Source organism: Marmota flaviventris, chromosome X, assembly GCF_047511675.1.
Source record: "Marmota flaviventris isolate mMarFla1 chromosome X, mMarFla1.hap1, whole genome shotgun sequence".
Taxonomy (NCBI): Eukaryota; Metazoa; Chordata; class Mammalia; order Rodentia; family Sciuridae; genus Marmota; species Marmota flaviventris.
The window spans coordinates 47,405,761-47,428,340 of NC_092518.1; the positions used below are offsets into that span (position 1 = coordinate 47,405,761).

General features: G+C 34.5%; 1 protein-coding gene across 1 annotated transcript; it reads left to right on the forward strand.

The window, feature by feature from the left end:
* Positions 1-2,053: 2,053 nt before the first annotated feature.
* Positions 2,054-3,092, forward strand: LOC114083550 (LRP chaperone MESD-like). Its single transcript, XM_027924840.2, has 2 exons — positions 2,054-2,260; positions 2,409-3,092. Exons 1-2 carry the CDS (start codon positions 2,054-2,056, stop codon positions 2,898-2,900), a joined length of 699 nt encoding a protein of 232 aa, XP_027780641.1. The 3' UTR covers positions 2,901-3,092.
* The last annotated feature ends 19,488 nt before the right edge of the window (positions 3,093-22,580 follow it).

Genomic DNA, 22,580 nt, shown 5'->3' on the forward strand with positions numbered 1-22,580 from the left:
TAACCAGTCCACATCAGGGAGCTAGTTAGAAAAATAAATGGTGAAGTAAGAAATGAATTTATTTATGATTTTGCTAATACTGGCAGAGCATTAGGGTTTTATATGTGGGAGAACAAAGCTAAATATAGTCATATGTGTATCTGGTCAGGCCAGTCAGGCCTTGGGCCTGCAAGTTGAGAAGTATGTTGTTATTCTGGTTTTGCTAGTTTTTTCAGCATTAAGACCAGGGGGTGGTAAGGCAGTTTTTGCTTTTACCATGAGATGGAGCAAGCAAGGAAAAGCAACTTCTATATAAGTAGAGGCCCCTTGGTCAAAGTTATGAGCTCCATCTGGTGGAAAGATTTTTGCTTTTAGACAATCATGGGTAAGAACCCCTTTTTCTGTAACCTCTTGGCTCTGCTTACTTTTGGCAGGGTTAACATAACTGACTCCATTTTCTTCTTCATTTGTTTTTGCCCTGCTGGGGATTGAACCAGGACCTTGACACATGCCAGGCTCTACCACTGAGCCATATCCCCAGCCCACAGCTTACTACATTTTGATTTTGACAGTTATCCCACCTTTTTCCTGAATGATTGTTTTACCTTCTTTGAAGGCATTGCTGGTTAATCACCCTGTGGTTTGCTTTTGATTGTGTCTCATTGCCAGAATGGACCTGTCTGGGAAATTGGTTCCATGTCAGAGGGGAAGTAGTAACATAATTAAGAATTAGTGTTTAAACCATTTTGTCCAGATTTGAGCAAAAAGAGGTTTAGAGAGAGTGGCTTGGGGGCTCAGTTTATGTGAAGTTCATTGCTAAGTTTAATCTTGTCTGTTTCATAAGCAATAGCTAGCATCTTAAAACATTGGGTTTTATGCAGAATTTTGCCAGACAACAGTTACAAAATTTAAAAGGAAAATACAAAACAAATTAATAAGGGCAAATCAAATCTAGTTTATATAGCAGATTTGAACTGAAAAACAGTCTATTTTATTTCTATCAATTTCACCATGATAAACAAGAAAACCAGTTTACTTTTAAAACAACTTTAGTTTTGTCAAAAAGGTTCATTTAGGAGTACTTAGGAGTACTTTTTAGAATCATTTTTATGCAGACTAAGATGAACTACCATTTAGGCAAAAAGCACATTACTTTACACTTAAAATATAATCATTTCTGTTAAATTGTAAAAGTAAATAATACAATATGTTAGAAATCATCTCATGAGTTCCAAGGGAAATTTTCTTTGCTTCTAGAATTTAATCCTCTGGGATTCTAATCATACAGAATTTCGGGAATTACATTTTATTTACAATAAATGCTAGTGAGAATGTAGGTAAAAAGGAACTTTTATATACTGTTGATGGGAATGTAAATTGATACTGCCTCTATGGAAATCAGTATGGACGTTCCTCAAAAAGCTAAAAATAGAACTACAATATGATCCAGCTATACCTCTCCCTGATTTTTGTCCAAAGAATTAAAGTCAGCATACTTTAAATATACATGCATATCAGTGTTTATTGAAGCAAAATTTACAATAGTCAAGTATGGAATCAGTCTAGGTATCCATCAACAGACGACTAGAAAAGGTGGTGTATATATACACAGTGAATTATCATTCAACCATAAAGAAGAACAGTTATATAATTTGCAAGAAAATGGATGGAACTGGGGATCATAATGTTGAGGAAAATAAGTCACACTCAGAAAAGTGTCATGTTTTCTTTCATATGTGGAAGCTAGAGAGAAATAGGAAAACAAAGGGGTGCCATGAAAGTAGAAGGGAGGCCAGCAGGGTAGAGAAAGATGATCAGGGGGAGCATGTGGGAAGTACTGGGGTATGAAATTGATCATATTATATTTTTTAAAGCTTCATTTTTAAAAAATGTTTTAGTTGAAGATGGACACAATACCTTTAATTTTTTTTTATTTATATTTATGTGGTGCTGAAGATCAAACCCAGTGCCTCACATGTGCTAGGTAAGTGCTCTTCCTTTGAGCTACAACCCCAGCCCATCAAAGTATGCTTTTAGAGGGCGCGGGCCGGCGGTGCGGCACGGCGCGGCCAAGATGGCGTCCTCCGGATTGTGGCGTGCGGCCTTGTGGCTGCTCTGCCTCTCTGATCTGCTACTGTTGCTGCTGCTTCCTCCTCTGGGATCCTGCGCCGCCGAGAGCCAGGCCGGTACGCCCGGCGATGCTGCTCCTCCTCCGCGGAAGAAGAAGGACATTCGAGATTACAACGATGCGGACATGGCGCGTCTTCTGGAGCAGTGGGAGATAAAGCCTTTTGAACTGCCAAAGTGAGAACATCATCTCATGAGAAATCCTGCTCTGGAAGTATGCAGATTCTGAGCTAGATGTGGAGGTGCTGCAGAGATGAGCAAAGAACCCATCAGGAACAGTAGATAACAAATATAACCACAATAAAGATGATGACATAGAAGAAGGAGATCTCCCAGAGCACAAGCGACCCTCAGCACCTGTCGACTTCTCACAGATAGACCCTGGCAAGCCAGAAAGTATATTAAAGATGACGAAAAAAGGGAAGACTCTGATGATGTTTGTCACTGTATCAGGGAGCCCCACTGAAAAGGAGACAGAGGAGATCACCAGCCTGTGGCAGGGCAGTCTGTTCAATGCCAACTACGATGTCCAGAGGTTCATCGTGGGATCAGACCGTGCTATCTTCATGCTTCGTGATGGGAGCTATACCTGGGAGATCAAGGACTTTTTGGTCAGTCAAGACAGATGTGCTGATGTCACTCTGGAGGGACAGGTATACCCTGGCAAAGGAGGAGGAAGCAAAGAGAAAAATAAGACAAAACAAGAAAAGGGTAAAAAGAAAAAGGAAGGAGATCCAAAACCTCGGGCTTCCAAGGAAGGCAATCGAGCTGGAAACAAACGAGAAGACCTTTAATGGAGCACTTGCACTCCAAGGAGGAGCTGATAAAACACGGAGACCTTGCCATGTCATGGGCAGGACTGGGTGCAGGGAACTGCATATTGAATGACATCCTTATTTCTTCTAAAAAGGGTCTGCCACTTGATCAGTGTGTGGTCAGTATAAGAATTACTATTCTAAAGGCTTCCAGTATAAGGACAAAGTTTTTCTAATGATTGTGGACACTGACAGATTTATGTTTACTGTAAAATCACTTTCTGTGGAAACTTGACCTTGTTGCTTTTTCCCACATAAAGCTGGGGCATCATTGACTCCAAAGGTGCCATACCCTTTCATAGCATCTGCTCTGATCCAGTGACCTGATGTGTCCATGCTTCTGATTTTCTATCAGCCAGAAAGATGGCAGGTTCAAATCAGACAAGTCATGAAAATACTTAGTTGAGTCAAACTGTTCATGCTGCAGTCATTATTTTCATTGCAGCAAAGGCAGAACGTGCTGTGGGAGCCAGATAGCCAGTTCTAGACATACAACTAGGAACCCAATCCACGCAGGAAATGCAGAGAACAGAAACAATGCCACTTGGAAATCCTAAGTAGTTATCTTTCTTTGACTGACTTGCTCTCAGCAGTTGAAAAGAACTCTTGCTATCTGTCAGTTTTTTTTTTTTTTTTTTTGTGGTTGTAAAGTAAGGGGAATCTGTTCTGTTTTCTTAGCTACAGAAGAGTGAGGCTGGTGTAGAGGGCTCGTTTTCTGCTGACAGTTATGTGTGTATGAGTTAGGACCAGCCGAGTCCTTTGCAGGGTGGGGCAGAAGACTTGACCTCATTGACAGTATTTCTAAACATTTTTCTTTGATAAAGTGCCTAAACTTGTGGTTGATGTGCTACTGTTCATGTCTAGCTATTTTGCCATTCATATGTTGAAGCCTACTTGAAAGAAGAGTTAGAACATTTATATACAGATATCATTTTTAAGAACTAAAATTCTTTGGGGGGAAAAGCCTCAATTGTGATTTTAAGGAATTTAAACTAGCACATATACATCCTTAGAAATGTCACTGTTAAAGATTGGTACAAAGTGCAAAGTACATCTCTACCCTGCTGCCAGTAACTTGTCCCCAGTGGAGCTACTGTTAATTTGTTTCCAAAAAGAAAAAGTATGTTCCCCCCCCCCCCCAAAAAAAAAAAACAAAGTATGCTTTTATCTATGTGCAAATATGCTCCAAAGAAACCCACCAGTCTGTGTAATCAATATGCACAAATAAAAAAGAATTGCATTTTAAAAATTAAGCTGCATTTGTCTTTTCTTTTTTATAGTGACAATACCTTTAGAATTTTTTAAGAGATATGCCATAGAAAAATAAAGTACTGTAAACTTTCAGATATAGTTTATAGGAATTAATGCTGATTTATCAATTAAGAATATTTATTTTTTCTTTTTATTAGTGCCTTATATTTATTCATAATTGTGGGGTTCATTTTGACATTCATATTTGCAGATAATATATTTGTTCTATTTCAATCCCCAGTGCCCCTCATTGCCTATCCTCCTCCCTGATCCCATTCTTCTACTTTGTCTTCCATTTATTTATTTATTTATTTTAAAATGTTATATATAAAACTGGAATGCATTGTATTATGTTCATACATGCACCTAGTAAAATTTATCCAATTATGTTCATCAGTTCTTTCCCTTTCTCTTTCTTCCTCTTTCCTGCTTCATCCCCACTTCTATTCTACTGCTTCTACTCTACTGTTTTCCCTTCTACTTCAATGAGATCCCTTTTTATATCTCTTTTCTCTTAAGTATCCACATATGAGAGAAAACATTTGACCCATGAGTTTCTGAGTCTAGCTTATTTTACCTAGCATGATGAACATATATATAATATATATTACATATTATATACATATATAACATGTATGTAATATATATAGTACAATATATTATATATTATAAATATTATATCACAACTATGTATAGTTTTGGTACTGGGGATTGAACCTAGGGGCTTAACCACTGAGTCACATCCCTAACCCTTTTTATAATTTTTAAAAATTTTGAGACACGGTCTTGCTAAATTGCTTAGGGCCTCACTAAGTTGCTGAGGATGGCTTTGAACTTGAAATATTCCTGTCTCAGCCTCCCAAGTTGCTGGGATTACAGGTGTGCACCACTGTGCCTGGCTTCACTTCTTAATGTATTTTGACAGTGTAATTTAAATTTTAGATTGATTTTATCAGCTAATTTGGATTATGTGCAGTAATGCACTCATGAGAGAAGTTTATTAATTGTAATGTGAGCTGGAGGAAAAATGATTTTTAAAAACTACAATTCTAAGAATCAGATCTAGACAAGGATGAGATATGAAAACAGCAGCAGCTCACCTACTACAGAGGAGCAAGCAAGTATTTCTAGTTTCTTTTCCAACTATTAGTATCAGGTTACATAAGTAAACACATTTCATTAAAGGCTAAGTCTCAGCTATTAACTCTACTTGGAATAGGTTTCTTTAATGCATCTTCACAGCAAAACAAAAGGTGTTCCCCCTAAGCTGATGCCACCTAAAATAGATGATGGCTACTGTTTTTACAACTTAAGTATTGAATGAATTGCCTTTATAGAAATCATTGACTTAAGGGTATTTTTAAATGATTAACAAATATAACCTGTAAAAATCTTAAAAATTTATTGCTTAAATTCCATTTCTCTTCAAGTATTGGTCTATATTAGATGAAAATGCACTTTAAATAAAGTCTTTATTTCTAGACACTTATTGTTCCTCTAGAATAGTTGTTTTCAAACTTATTAAAATATCAGATATCTTTTTGGTATAGTTTATATTTCAACAATTTTTGAAACAGTTTTAATAGACCCAAATTTATTATATTTTATATAGATTTTAATAAGTTAAAAGTACTTGAATTTACATTTAGCAATTTCAGTATTTTAATTTATTTACGATATACTTAGGTGTTTTAGCTGTAGCATATACATTTATAAACATTTTTCCCACTTATATTTACTTAATTTGTTTTTAACTTTTTTCTATTACCCATCAAAATTGAGACATTAAACAATCTTAGTCAATATATTCAGTTGCTTCTTTGTCAGAGGTAAAGCCCTAAAAGTTGCTGTGCTTGTGACATAGAAAGCAATGGACATTGCACCTTAAAAATCTAAGAGAGATAAATATAATCTTGATTGGCTGGCAATATAGGCAAAATGTATAAAGGTTCTTAAGACATTTCTATTTTACCTTACCAACAATTTAAGTTGATCCATTTGTCAAAGATCTATGTATACTAAAATTTCAATCATAAGACAAAACAATCTGGTAATGTATATTTTCCAGGTTTTTAAACAGACAATTAAATCAAAATTGTATTTATGAGAAACAGAAATGTTGAGGTCACCTGGTTATATGGCTAAACTTTAAGATTTGTATTTGCAAGTCTTATATAAGCCTTGAATAAGCCTTGAATCAAAATTTTATATAGCAGTAACTTGGTTTAAAAACCCTATTTATCTTCTTTTCCTTTAGTCTCAAATAGTCTGAGAGTTAATTCTTTTGAAGTCTGCTTTGCAGCTAGGACTAGCTAAAATAATAATCCTCCCAGTAACCTTGAAAATGGTTATCTTAATAAAGGTGGCAGAAAAGACCAGATAGGCAAAGTGCCAAAAGCCTCCAATCAAATAAAACAAACTAAAAATATATTAAGTGTGCAGAACCAAAAAGTGAATTCACCAAAAAGCAAACAAACAACAACAACAACACAACAACCATGAGTTCAAAAAGGCAAAAGTTAAGTAGCCACAGGTACCCTAGTCAAGTTATTTTTAGGAATTTTAGGGTCAGTTTATCTTGGTGAATTTAAATTAAACTCTGCCAAATTTTGTTTTCAGGATTCATTTTTTTAGAGGCTTTTCTGATCAACTGGAGTAAGAGTTGATGATTAGGAAATATTGTGGGTCATTAAAATGTGCTATTTATGGTAATTCTTTCCCAGAATGTCACTAATGGGCCAAATATTTCCTTTTACATTTCTCAGACAGCCCTGAACACCAAGGGGTATAGGGTAGTTAAAGTTCAGGGTTGAGGGTGACCTCTCCCCTACATGCATCTTCTAGATTAGCTGTTAGAGTTCCTTCCAACCCAGGAATGAAATATGTTGTTGAAATGGAATCCTATGAAGTCATTGCACATCATCGTAGGTCAGTTGTTTTGACACTTCCATCAAGATCCTACTTACCTAGGGTCACCCTGTATGGGCCAGAGGTAGCATTTGCCTCTTATCTTTAGAGTCTAAGTATTTTCATGTAAACAAAATCCTTATAGGACTGTTGCTGTTAGCTGTCAAATTAATGTAACCTCTTTTAAGTGAATAAGCATGGTTATAGATCAAAAGAACACATAAAGCAGTTACATTAAATCAGAATGCACTTTCAGTTACATAGACTATGGTGTACAACAATAATAAAATCACCTTTTTCTAAGTCAACCACATTTTTTTCTAGATGGCTCCAACATAGAATTAGGTATTTTCACTCTCATGAAAATCACAATAGAGTTCTCCAAACATTCTGGGTTTTCCTATACACCTTATATTCCTTCCTTGCAAATTGTCACCAAAGTCATAAACAACAATCCAATTTTTCCTGTCACTCAAGTGACCAAGGCCTCAAAATTGGTTCAGGATAACCCCAAAATCTTTCAGAAGAGCTCCAAATGACAATAAAGGAAGGGCAAAGTCCAACATGTACTGTCAGGGACAACTTACCAGGGCAAAAAAATTATGTTTTTGTGTCACCAAAAGGCAATAAGGGCAGATGATGTTGGCTGGAAAGGGAAACAAAGGAGGGTCCTAAAACAAAACTAGCTTTTCAGCTGTAGAGATGGTGGCCTTTTATCTGTTCCCTTTGTTCAGGGCCAAGGAGCCATAGGTATGCCCCCACACCCCAGTATTGGAGTCAAATGATGCCACCAGGGGGAACTCATCCCTTCTTGGTAAACAATTTCATTACCAACCTCCACCCCAGAATCTTAATTTTAAACGTGCCCCTGTTCCACCAAGTGGGTATACAGTGGTGAATAAGACAAAAATTCCTTACTCACATGAAGGTTACTTTCTAATAGTAAGAGACTTACTTATAAGAATCCAGTAAAGGGCTAGGGTTGTGGCTCCGTGTAGAGCACTTGCCTCACATGTGTGAGGACCTGGGTTCGATCCTCAACACCACATAAATAAATAAATAAAAATAAAGATACTGTGTCCATCTACAACTAAAAAATAAAATAAAATAAATAATCCAGTAAAGCCATACAAATAAATAAATAAAAATAAAGATACTGTGTCCATCTACATCTAAAAAATAAAATAAAATAAATAATCCAGTAAAGCCATACATGGTCAAAGTAAATTTGCTAATGGCAAATGTTATAATGAAAATAAAATAGAAACAAATGGGATAGGGACTAGAGTGTGTATGGGGTGAGGATTCTTTTGATTTTGTGCTTAGGGAAGCATATTAGCCATCTTTGGGCTGGTTCATGGAACAATGAGAAGGAACCAACCATGTGACAATCTGGGGAAGAACATTCCAGATAGAGAATCAAGGAAGTACAAAGGCCCTGAAGTGAAGGCAAACTTAGACTGTTGGTGGAGTAGGTTGAAGTTCAATGTGACTGCTGCCTACAGAGCAAACAAGTCTTGGTGAATTGCAAAGAGGACTTTAAAGCATTGAGGGCATTGAAGTGTATTACACCTATCAGTTTGCTCTGTGGAATCTTGAGACTGATAGGTCTTGTAGTGCTTCAAGTAAGAAATAGTTGAAGGGGCTGTGGTGTAGCTCAGTGGTATGAGGTACTGGGTTTGGTTCTCAGAACCACATAAAAATAAATAAACAAAGGTATTGTGCCTATCTACAACTAAAAACATTTTTTAAAAAGAAATAATTTTGGCTGGTTCATGGAACAGTGAAAAGGAACCAGCCACGTGATAATCTTGAACTCAGATAGTAGAAGAGAGACAGAGAAGTGGATACATTCAGAAACTATTTTTGAGGTAGAGTTGATTGAATTTCCTGATGGAATGAATGTTAAGGGTGAGGGAAAGAGAAGAGCCAAAGATGATTTTTAAATTTTTGTCATGTGACAGAGTAGACAGTGTTGCTATTTACTGAGATGAGGGAGAAGGTGCAGTTTGGAAGTCAAATCAAGAGTTCAGTGTTGGGCATTTTGAATTTGAGATGCTCATTAGACATCCAAGTGGACTCACTGCAGTAGCATGACTGGAGATTAAGATTTGGGTGTCCTTACCATAGAGATGATTTTTGAAAAGGTGGGACTGCGTGAAATCACCTAAGGAAAGGGCAAACCTGGAGAATAAAAAAAGTTTTGAGACCCAATATTTAGAGATCTGTTAGAGTAGAAGCACTTGCTGGTATTTGATGAGTATATTCAGTGGGAAAGGTGAAATGACGGTTGATGATAGATAGGTCTATGATAACTAGCAGCTGAATTTTAACCTATGATTTTATTTCTTAATAGCTTTTAATAAGCCTGTGAAGTGTGCATGTTTGGGGGATGGAGGAAATGCCAGGAGGTACAAACTAGTTTGATGCAAGTGAAATTCAGTGTGTGGCTGCAGAACTTACTGCCCTGGTTTTCATCTGCTTTGAACTTTCAGCTGCATCTTAAGTGGCTGTAATTGAAAGCAACTTATTTGGAGCAGTTGCCTGCTTTTCATTAAGAACTCTGCTAGTCTCTGGAATAAAGTTATACATATGGACCCTGGTTGCTTGTTGGGATAAGGGTTCCAAAGGGTCTAAATCCTGAACTTCACAGAGGAAATTGTGAATTGAACACTAGGAATGGCTTCCTCAACCACAAATACACTTTTAAAAAATTTCTTTTTCTTTTTCTTTTCTCTTTGGTAGAAATGTTCCTTCTATAGGAAATATTCTCATAGTAGAATCAAACTTATAAAAAAATTTTATATTAAATATTTTATATTATATATAAAAAATAGTCTAATCCCTCATCACCTCCCATTGGGCTCCAAACAGGCTTACAAATAAATCCTCTGTATTATAATGTGAAAGATCCTTAGGTGTATAAGATATCCTAATATTTTCAATGGCATTGTACTTTTAAAAATTTACACATGTATTTAAACTAGCTTATAGAAGGAAAGCACTTTTCATGAAAATACAGTGCATATTCTTGTTAGAGGTAAAATAAGACAGGGAAATTATTTTTACTAATAAACCAGTAATTTATTTTGCCTCTTTCTCCATTTTATGAATATATTAAGTGTAGGAAAGTATTGCATATATTTTGGCATTGGAGTTGGGAAGTGGAGCTTATGTGCCAGTGCTGTGATTTGAATGTGTTCCCCAAAAGTTCATGAGTTGTAAACTTAATCGCAAAGTTCATATATTAATGATATCAGAGATGGTTCCTTTGGGAAATCATGAGGATTTTTTAATGAGTTACTTTGTCCCACAATTTTGTTAGAATGCCAGAAAATGGACTAAGACAGCCAGCAAATATGATAGCCTACTCACTAACAGTGCTTTTAAGCTAGCCCCCATTTTTTCCCTTTAAGAAATACAGTAATGAGCTGATTAACATTTTGCACCCTTTAAATTCATTCTAGAAGTTGTTGCTATAGAAGAGCAGTCAGTAAATATTTTCTGTAAATGGCCAGTAAAAATTTATTCTTTTGTGGCTATATGGTCTCCATCACAACAACTCAACACTTGGATTATAAAGTGTAGAGAGTTATTATAGACAAATTGGAATGGCTCTGTTCTAATAAAACTTTATTTTTGAAACAGGTCCAGGGTTGGATTTGGCCATGGGCTGTAGTTTGCCTACCTCTGCTATAGAAGATTATTTTAGCTGGAAAGTCTGGGGCTAGACTTATTCCCAGTTCAGATACTTTAAAACAATTTTACATATCAAACCAAATGATAAGTGAGGATATTCTCTACATTTGATGATCACTAGTAATCCTACAGCTGTATCTAAAGATTATTGTTTAATATTTCTTTATAATATGTTCTACTCAGTAGGATTCGAGGCTGCCAAGACATCACCAACAGGTTATTAGAACCAAATAGATCATACCATCACTACCCTTACCAGTCTAGTGGGAGACAATGTAGGAGTAGTTACAATAGCAGACTTTGAAGTCAGATAAATATTAATTCTTATTTTGAATATTAATTCTTATTCCTTTACTGATATGCTATCTACTAAACTTTTGTCTCTATAAAATGAGTTACTTCATGTAAAATTTGGTACTTAGTAAGTACTCCATAGGCATTTGCTATTCTGTCAATTTCAGTTGTTGCAGTATTTTAAAAACAGATTATCAATAGAAAAGTTTTTTTAGACAGTTCCATTTTTTATTATCTAGTGTTTGAACTCTCAAACAAATTACCTTGTATGGTACTTGTCTGAAATGAGTGTCTTTTAGCTAGGCTACAGTAACAAACTCTTCCCATACAGAGCAAGGCAAACAGATCAGGACATTGAGATTAGTCGAATGTTGTTGTACATGAGTCAGATCAATCAATCTTATTCAGCATGTTTTACTGATAAACAACCCTTCAATTTCCAGGCCCCATGGACAGTGGTTACAAATTCAGACTTCTCTAAGACATTACTATTTTTGACCTTGATAAATATATGTGTTTTACCTCAAGTTGGTGAGTAGTTTCCAAATGGGATATGTGTGTGTGTGTGTGTGTGTGTGTGTGTGTGTGTGTTTTAGAGCGAGCGAGAGAGAGAGAGAGAGAGAGAGAGAAAGAGAGACTTTAAAAAGATTAGATATCTTATTTAACTTGAGTAGAGAATGTTCTGTTAATAATAATTGGAAGAGGTAGGTTTCTGGAATATTCATTTGGTTTGGACCACAGACAAACAAGATGTTTTAGATTTTGATGCCTGGAGGATTTTCCTGACACTGTATATTTTCCATAAATCTGTATGTTTAAAGTAGCTATGGTGAAAATTATCTTTGCTACCAGGAAGCAAGAAATTAATGTTTGTAAACTGCTTTAAAGTTTTAGTGGTATAATAATATTCCAAATATTCTTATAAAATGTTGACTATTTTTGAATCCTGAAACATTATAGCATGGTTTAAAATGATCAGTTTCTTTCCTCAACTAACATTATGTACATACCTATACTAATAATAGAAATGGCCCATTTTTGCTCTCCAGTCACTGTCCCCTTCTTCAGTGTCCTAGAGCAATTCTGCCTGCCAAAGTCTGGTTACCTGCATGAGGATCTCCTTAGCAGAAAGTAGCTAGATGAACATGTGGCATATCTGCTGGAAATGTCTATATTTTTACCAAGAAAAGCTGTCTGTCTTGAGTTAGTACTGCAGGGAGTATATTTCAAAGTGGCCAATAGTAGTATGTAGAGTTAGATGATCAGTTAGAGTTTCAGAAAAAGCATAATTATGTACATGTAAGAGCAAAGGCACTAGAGGAAGATAGACCTGTGTTCAAGTTTTACTTCTGCCATTTACTTTCTGTAAATGACCTTAAGAAATTTGCTTAACACTTTAGATCCATATCTTCATTTCTAAAGGAAGAGTGATAATAATATATCTAACTCAGTTAGCCAATGCATGAAAGGGCTTAGCACTGTGACACTAAATAGTAGTTACTATTAATACTCTACCAGCATTCTCCCTTTCAGGTAGTTAAATACTACTAATTCTGTAAGGAACATCTCCAAGTCCTTTCTGATCCCCTGGTGGTACTTAATACCTTTCTTATGATGTTCATCCTATTTTTCTTTGTCTTATAATCACAAATATGCTTTTCTCATACCTCCATATTAGACAGAAAGTATCTTGAGAGTAGGGATGGTTTTTATGTATCTTTCACAATAACTAGCAGTACCTTGCATATAGTATAACTTAATACTTGTTGAACTGAATTAGACTAAAATGGTTTATATTTGCAATATACTTACAAATAAATACCAGAAGTTGGTGTCATCTTGTGACTTCACCATTAGTCTTTCCCCCTCTTCTTTCCAAGGTCCAGTATATATCCTGCATCAATAATTCAAGATTTCATGCAATAGAAGTGAATTGGGAGTTTACAGGGTTTCCAGGAAGACATTTTCTGTAATACTCACAGCAAGTCATAGAGACCCAAATGGAAATAGACTCTGCTAGCAAATGGAAATACACACTGCTGGATCAATTCAAAAAGTATTTATTGAGGTTATATTATATGTAAGAATTTGAGCTATGTGTATGGGGAAAGAAGTTCTAGGGGAAAAAAGAAAGTCTGAGGGGAGAGAGATGAACTATGACTGGGAGAATACTTGTTTATTTCTTGTCTAGTGAAGTTCTAGGTCTTGGTGGCTAATATATGGAGTGTATGGTATGACTATGGAGGAGCAAAGGCTGCTTAAGCATATAAGACATTTGATAAAAAAAAGGGGGGTTGGGGTTGTAGCTCAGTGGTAGAGCATTTGCCTAGTATGTGTGAGGCACTGGGTTTGATCCTCAGCACCACTTAAAAAAGTAAATAAATAAAAAAAAGATACTGTGTCCATCTACAACTAAAAAATTTTAAATAAATAAATAAAGTAAGTCTTGGGACAGTGGCTCTCAATTTGTCTGCTCTTTGGAAACACCTTGGGGAGTGTTTTAAAAATAGCGATGACTGGGTTCCATCCCTGGGACATTCTGATGTAATTGGTCTGGGGTATAGTTTTGGAACTGGAATTGTTTTTAATCACCAGGGGTGATTAAGATGTGCAGCTGAGTTTGAAATCATGGCTTCAGAATCCTGTTTCTGTAGAAAACCCAAGTGGTTATTTGGTTCTAGTCAGTACTTCTGGCTTAGTATGTTCATTTAAATCAAGGACATTCCTTGATATTATTTAGTAATCCATTTATTAGAAAAATTGTTCTTTAATAACAAAATTATTATCATGATTCCAATAGGTCCATTCATGAAGGAAACATTGGAAAATACTATATTAATTTCTTATGGTTTCTATAAAAATTACCACAAATTTAGTGACTTTAAATAATTAAAATTTATTATTTTATAATTCTAAAAGTCCAAAAACCTAAAATCAAATTGTCAACAGGATTCTGTTCCTTCTGCAGGTTCTAGGGAAAAACCTGTTCCCTTGCTGCATCCAGGTTCTAGAGGCTACTCCTGTTCCTTTGAATCAAAGATTGCATCAGTCTGACTTCTCCTGTTGTTACATCTCCTTTTCTGGTTCCTGCTTTCCTCTTATAAGTGTTCTTTGATTACATTGGACCCACTTGGGTAGTCTAGGATGCTCTCCTAGTCTTGGTTTGCTTCATCACATCTGCAAAGTTCCTTTGTCTATGTAAGGTAATATATTCAAATGTTTCAGGGTTTAGGATGTTAACTTATTTGAGAGGCCCTCATTCAGCCTACCATAGGGACTAATGGTGACAATGATACTAGTACTGATAATATTTTAAAAAAAGATCATGAGCAAGGCCCTGTGCTAGATACATTAATGTCATATCTTGGTTAAAACTATGAGTTGTATATAATTTTTATCCCCCAATTTTAGATGATGAAATTGAGGCTCATGGAGCTTGTGACTTGCTTAAGTTCACATAACTAATTGGTGAAGCTGGATTTCAAACCCAGGGAGATCTAAGTTCAGTGCCCTGACTTCAAGGGTTTAGTCATTTATTGAGTAGATATGATAGTTTTGAATGCATACAAAGTATTAGACATTTTGGTGCAGTAGTAAATGAGAAAGTTCCCACTTGACATTATGGAGCTCATATTCTTGACAAGGGTATAGTAACTATAGAAACAAATAAAGTTAAGTAGTAGTGGTAAGTGCTGAGAGGAAAATTAAAGTAGGGCAAGGGGACACAGAGTGACAGGAGGTGAGGGTACCACTGAGTTATTGTAACTAGCTAGAGTGGTTAGAAGATGGTTCCAACCAAATTCCTGAAAGACACAATTGTAAATGTCATAACCTTGAATGATGATATCCTGAAAGTATCCATAATCCAAAATCCCCCAAATCACCTTTTAATCAAATTTAATCTGAAAGATTAAAATCCTGAAATATCGAAATGCTGAAAGCTGAAATTCCCCAAACTGCAGTGCCCATGGAAAACAATTAAAAGGCAACATGAAACTGGGCATGGTGGTGCATGCCTGTAATCCCAGTGGCTCAGGATGCAGGAGGATTGTGAATTCAAAGCAAAAGCAAGGTTCTAAGCTGCTCAGTGATACCCTGTCTCTAAATAAAGTACAGAATAGGGCTGGGGATGTGGCTCGGTGTTCCAGTATCCCTGACTTCAATTCTCGGTACAAAAAAAAAAAAAAAAAAAAAGAAGCCATATAAGAGGAGTAGAAAGCTGAATTCTGGGGGATGGGCCATGTGATAATGTGATATAGCAATAAGGAAAGCTTTAGTCTAAGACTATGTCACTTGTATTAATTGGCATTCTACCTGGCTGATAGAATTCCAAGAGCTTTTAATGAATTAAATCTCCATTTTCCTGAAGAAGCAAGAGAAGTTACTAATTGGTTTGATGATAATTATATACATGGTAGGATACCCACTTGGATTAATATAATAAAAACTGAAATATAAGTTTTTTATGAAAATGGAGAAATCAATACCTTCAAATACTGTTGGTGTTAATGAAATATAGTCTAGTTACTTTGAAAAGGAGTTTGGCAATTCTTCAAAAATATAAGAGTTACCATGTGCCCCAGCAATTTCACACACAAAGGGAAATGATAACATATGTCCATACAAAGATTTGCATATGAATATTCATAGCAGGAGTAATCATAATAGTCAAGAAGCAAAAAGAATCCCAATGCTAATCAACTAGTGGATATACAAGCAAAATGTGATATATCCGTATAATGGAATAATGTTCAGTATTAAACAGGATGAACCTCAAACCGTTATGTTAAGTGAGAAAGCTATGTGTGAAAGACCACATATTGTATAATTCTATGTATACAAAATGTCCAGAAAAGTTAAAATGTATAGAGACAGAAAATAGATTAGTGTTTAATTAGGCCCTTTGGTAAGAATGAGGAGTGACTACAAATCCAACCAATTGGAGACTTAAATACAAGAGTGAATAAGAGAAAACTCCTCTTGCCTGACTGTGTTTAACTAGGGAATTATACTTTTCTGGCCTTCAGAATTGTACTGGAACATTGGCCCTTCTTGGATCTTGAGTCTTCCAGCTTTCAGACTGGCACTTCTACCAATACCTCTCCTAGTTCTCAGGACTGTGGACTTGGGTTGAAACTATAATTTACCTGGGTATTTACCTTGCTAACTGCAGATTTTGGGACATCTCAGCCTTCATAATTGCCCCAGCCAAATTCTGTCTATCTTTTATCTACATATGTTGTTTTTGTGGATAACCTTGAATAATACATATTTTGTTTATCCCTTTATTCATTGACAGACATTTGAGTTGCTTCTACTTCTTGGCTATTGTGAATAATGCTGCTATGAACATGGGTAGACAGATGTCTTGTTGAGACTCTGCTTTACATTATTTTGGATATATACCCAGAAGTGAGATTGCTGTATCATAGGGCTTGTGCCATTTTACAATTCCACTGATAATGCATAAAGGTTCCAATATCTCTACATACTGACCTACACTTTTTATTTATTTATTTTTAAATAGTAGCCATCCTAATAGGTGAGATGCTCTCATCAGGGTTTTATAATTTATTGTTAATTGACAGATAATAATTATATATATTTATGTGTTACAATGTGATGTTTTGATTTATGTATATATTGTAGAAAGATTCAATCTAGCTTATTATTATAATCATCACCATCCCAATTTATTGTTTGTGATGATAATGTAAAAATCTATTTTAGCAATTTTGAAATATACAATAAGTTATTTTTAAATTACAGGATCATGTGGTGCAAAGATCAATAAAATATTTCTATTAACTGAAACTTTGTACACTTTGATCAATATCTTCCATTTTCCCCATACCTCCCCTATCACTTAGCTTCTATGAACCACTTTCTACTATCCTTTTTATTATATATACATTTTTAGATTTTGTATATAAGTGAGATCATTCAATATTTTTCTTTTTGTACCTGATTTATTTCATTTAAAATAATTTCCCCTGGTTCCATCCATGTTGTTGCAAATAAAAGAATATTCTTATATTTCTGTATATTTACAACATTTTCTTTATCCATTTGTCCATTGCTAGAATCTTAGGTTTATTAGATATCTTGGCTATTGTGAATAATGCTGAAATGATCATGAGAAGCAATAATTCCTTTGACATGCCAATTTCAATTCTCTTGGTTATATACCTAGAAGTTGGAATGCTGAACTATGTTGAATTTGTATTCTTAGTTTTTTTTAGGGAATTGGCTAGTATTTTCAAAAATGATGTATTAATTAACATGTTCATGAATAGTATACAAAAGTTCTGTTTTATCTACAATCTCACCTACACTTATCATTTATCTTTTTTTAAAGAAATAAGTAGCATTTAATTATTTATTTTTTATATATTTTTAAAATTATTAATGGACCTTTATTTTATTTATTTATATGTGGTGCTGAGGATTGAACCTAGTGCCTCACACATGCTAGACAAGTGCTTTACCACTGAGCTACAACCCTGGCCTGACTTATCATTTATCTTTTAGATACAATTGTTGTGAGGTGATCACTTATGTGGTTTTAATTTGCATTCCCCTAATACTTAGAGATGTTGAAGTTTTTTTGGTATATATGGTGGCCATTGGTATCTCTTCTTTTGAGAAATGTCTGTTCATATTATTTATTTGTTCTTAAAATTGTTATTTGATTTCTTGCTATTGAGTTGCTTGAGTTTCTTATATATTTTCTATATTAGCCCCTTATCAGATGAATGGTTTACAAATATTTTCTACCCATGGGCTTCATCTTTACTCAGTTAATTGTTTCTTTTGCTGTGCAGAAGATTTTTAGTTTGTCTTAATCCCATTTTTCTTTGTTTTAGTTTCTGGTGCTTTTGGAATGTTATCCAAGAAATCATTGCTCATAACAATATTGTAGAATATTTCCCCTAAGTTTTCTTTTAATAGTTTTACTATTTCAGGTCTTGCATATATTTATTTATTCAGTTAGCAGTATAATTTTCACTATTTTAACCACTAAAGCAAAATAATGACACATCTGATTAAAACAACATTGAAGAAAAATTAATTAAAAGCAAATGTCAGGGCTGGGGATATGGCTCAGTGGTAGAGTACTTGCCTGGCATGTGTGAGGCACTGGGTTTGATTCTCAGCATTGAATATGAATAAATAGAATAAAAGTCCATTGACAACTAAAAAATATACTTTTTAAAAGCAAATGCCAATTTTTATACCCATTACCTTCCTCATCCCCTTTTTTATTCTTCTCCTGAGAGGTAAAAAATATTGACAAGTAGGTATGTATTTTTCTATACCTATTTACATACAGGTATATACATATTTGTTTATATGTAGAAATATGTCATTTGAGTTTTTAAGGAAAAAATAGGCTTGTACTATAAATATTATCATCCAACTTCTTTTTACTAATTTTAACAATTTTTCTTTGGGATTCTTCAATATCAATAAATAGGCTTTGCTCTATTCTTTTTAAAGCTACATGATTATATTTCATAATATGGATGTATTATAGTTTATTTAATTGGGTCTTACATTTATATCATTTATCAATTTTGAGTAAATTTTTTCATTTGGTGTGATAAAGGCTTAGTTGTATTCTTTTTCATGAGGCTATCTGATTTTCCCAGCACCATTTATTAAATAGATTGTGTTTTCTTCATGCTGTGTTCTAGGTGCCTTTGTTGAAAGCAATTGGTCATACATTTTTTAGTTTATTTCTGAGTTTTCTGATTTTTTTCCATTGGTTGATATATTGACATTTATGCCAGTACCAAGCTTTTAACATTTATTTTTAACTGACACAACATTTATACGTATTTATGAGGTACAACATGATGTTTTGATTCATGTATGCATTAGGTAATGATAAATATAAATTCAGGATAATCAACATATCCATCACATTAAATTTTTATAATTTCTTTATGGTGAGTACATTCAAAATTCTCTCTTCTAACTATTTTGTGATATAAAATGTATTATTGTTAATTATATTCACTCTATGGTGCCATAAAACACCATGACTTATTCCTTCTCTGTGTAACATTAGCAATATATATGTTGGCCAAAATCCCCTCATCTCCTATATTTCACACTCTCCCCAGTGTTGGTAATCATTATTCTACTCTGAACTTCTATTAGATCAACTTTTCTGGATTACACTAAGGAGTAAAATCACTTAATGTTTGTTCCTGACTTACTTTACTTAACATAATGTCCTCCAAGTTCATCCAGGTTGTTGCAGATGTCAGGGTTTCATGCTTTCATAGCTGAATAGTATTCCAATATGTATAAATATCACATTTTCTTTATCTGTTCATCTGTTGATGGACATTTTGGTTAATTCTATATCCTGGTTATTGTAAATAGTACTGCAGTAAACATGGGAGTACAGGGTTTTTTTTGGCAGGCTATTTCCTTTGAATACTCAGTAGAGCGATTGCCAGGTATTATAGTAAATTCTATTTTTAAGTTTTGAGGAAATTCATACTGTTTTCCATAATGGCAGTACTAATTTACATTCCTACCATTAATGTAAAAGAGAGTTTCCTTTTAAGCTGGGTGCAGTGGCACACGCCTGTAATCCCAGTGGTTTGGGAGGCTGAGGCAGGAGAATTGCAAGTTCAAAGCCAGCCTCAGCAAAAGCAAGGCTGTAAGCAACTCAGTGAGACTCTGTCTCTAAATAAAATACAAAATAGGGCTGGGGGGTGGGGCTCAATGGTCAAGTTCCCCTGAGTTCAATCCTTGGTACCCCCTCCCCCCAAAAAAGAGTTTTCTTTAATCCACATCCTCAGTAATATGTGTTAATTTCTAATCTTTTTGATAGCCATTCCAACTGGGGTAAAGAGGTATCTCATGAATTTGATTCACATTTCACTGAGGAATAGTGAGGTTGTGCATTTTTTCATGTATCTTTTGGCCATTTGTATGTCTTATTTTGATAAAAGTCAATATATTCTTGTTTTGATTACAATAGCTTTAAATATATTTTAATATCAGGTAGTGTGATGCCTCCAACTTTGTTCTCTTTACTTTGTTTTTGTTATTTGGCATCTTTTCTTGTCCATAGGAATACTGGGATTTTTAAAAATTTCTGAGAAAATGGCTTGGATGTTTTCTTAGGGATGTGGCTAGAGGAAGTAGGTCACTGAGGGCATGCCTTTGAGATTATATTTTGTTCATTGTGAACAGAGCTCTCTCCCTCTCTATTTCCTGGTTGCCATGTCCAGAACTGCTTTCCTCTGTCAAGCCCTTCTGCCATGAGATCCTATTTCACCTCAGGCCCAGAGCTATAGAGTCAGCGAACCATGGACTAAACCTCTAAAGCCATGAGCCAAAAATCAATTTTTCTTCCTTTAAGTTGTTTTTGTCAGGTCTTTTGGTCAGGATGAAAAATCTGACTAAAATAATCAGTAATAAAAAGTCTCCACCAAAGTAAAGCCCAGGACCTGATGGCTTCAATGCTTAATTCCACCAAATACTTTCAGAAGAACTAATATCAATCCTTTTCAAACTCTTCCAAAATTGAAAATGAGGGAATACCTCTAAGCTCATTTATAAACCAAATCCAGATAAGGATATTACAAAACTACAAGGAAACTACAGGCTAATCTCCTACCTGCCTATTGTCACTGCCCAGTTAAGCCATAACAGTGGATTAATGTATTGATTAGGTTAAGTTTCTCATAATCCAATCATTTCATCTCTAAACTTTTTGCATTGTTTCACAGGTGAGCTTTTGAAGGACACCTCATGTAAACCATAACACTGAATTAATTTCTTTATTCATTATTGGCCTGTTCAGTTTTTCTATTTCATCATGATTCAGTTTTGATAGGTTACATATTTCTAGGAATTTATCCATTATTTTTTAAATTGTTATTTTAATTGTAAAAATTTACTCTAGGTCACCCAGTTTATTTGTGTATAGTTGCTCATAGTGGTCTCTTATGAACTTCAAAATTCAAAGTATATAACTACAGGAATCATCAAACAAAAAAGGAAAGCAAGAGAGGGAGAGAAAAATACATGATCTACAATTAACCAGAAAATAACAAAATGCCAATAGTAAGTTTGTTACCTATTGATAATTACTTTGAATGTATATAAATTATCCAATCAAAAGACTTTGAGTAGTGGGGCTGGGGCTGGGGCTCAGCCATAGAGCACTTGCCTAGCATGTATGAGGCACTGGGTTTGATTCTCAGCACCATATGTAAATTTTAAAAAAAAGGTCAATCAACAACTAAAACTAAAAATTACAAAAAGACTTCGAGTAGCTAAATGTATTATAAAACAAGACCCAAATATATGCTGTCTATAATAGATTCACCTCACCTCTAAGGACATGCACAGACTGAAGGTGAAGGGATGTAAAAATATTTCATGCACATGGAAAGCAAAAGACAGAATAGCTAAACTTATATTAGACAAAAAGACTTTTAAAGTCAAAATCTATAAGAAGAGAAAATGTGGTCATTATACAATGACAGTGGGGTCAATTATTAAAGATGATATAATAATTTTGAATGTATATGAATCCAATATTAGAGCACCTAAATATATTAATAGATCAGAAGGAAGACATAGACTTTAATACAATAAAAATAAGAAGCTTCAATATATCACTTTTAAAATTGGACAGATCATATAGACATAAAATAAATAAAGAAATGTTGAATTTGACTACATATTAATCCAAATGGATCTAACCTATATTTATAGAATATTACATCCAACAAAATGAACATTTTTCTTAAGCGCATGTGGGACATTCTCTAGGATAGATGATATGTTGGGTTACAAAACAGATTAACAAACTTAAGAAGATCAAAATTATGTCACTTTTTTTTTTTACCTCAATGGCATGAATGTAGAAATTAATAACAGGCGAAACCTTGGAAAAGGCACAAATATGTGGAGTTTAAACAACATGATCCTGAACAACCAGTATGTCAAAGAAGAAATTGAAGGATAAATTTAAAAAACCTCTTTGAACAAAAACTGGTATATATATATAAAATGGAATTTTACTCAGCCAAAAAGAAGAATGAAAATGTTTCATTTGCTGGTAAATGGATGGAACTGTAAAAAAATCATGTTAAGTGAAATAAGCCTGACTCAGAAAGTCAAGTTGCAAATATTTTCTGTTATATGTGGAATCTAGATAGAGAGAAAAAGGAATCAAAAAGGGTATCCCATGAAAAATAGAAGGGAGATTAGTAGAATAGAAGTGGGAGACAATGGGTAGGGAGAATGGGAGGTAAAGGGGAAGAACTAGGGAATGAAATCAAACAAACTATGGTATGCCCATAAATGAATGTACCACACTTTTATATATAGTTATAATGCATTAATTAAAAGATAACAAATTACATTATTGTGTAATGGATTCCACTATTATACATAATTAAAATGCAAAGGTAAAAATAAATAAATGGGGCTGATACAAGAGTAAAAAGAAAATGAAAACATAAAATATAT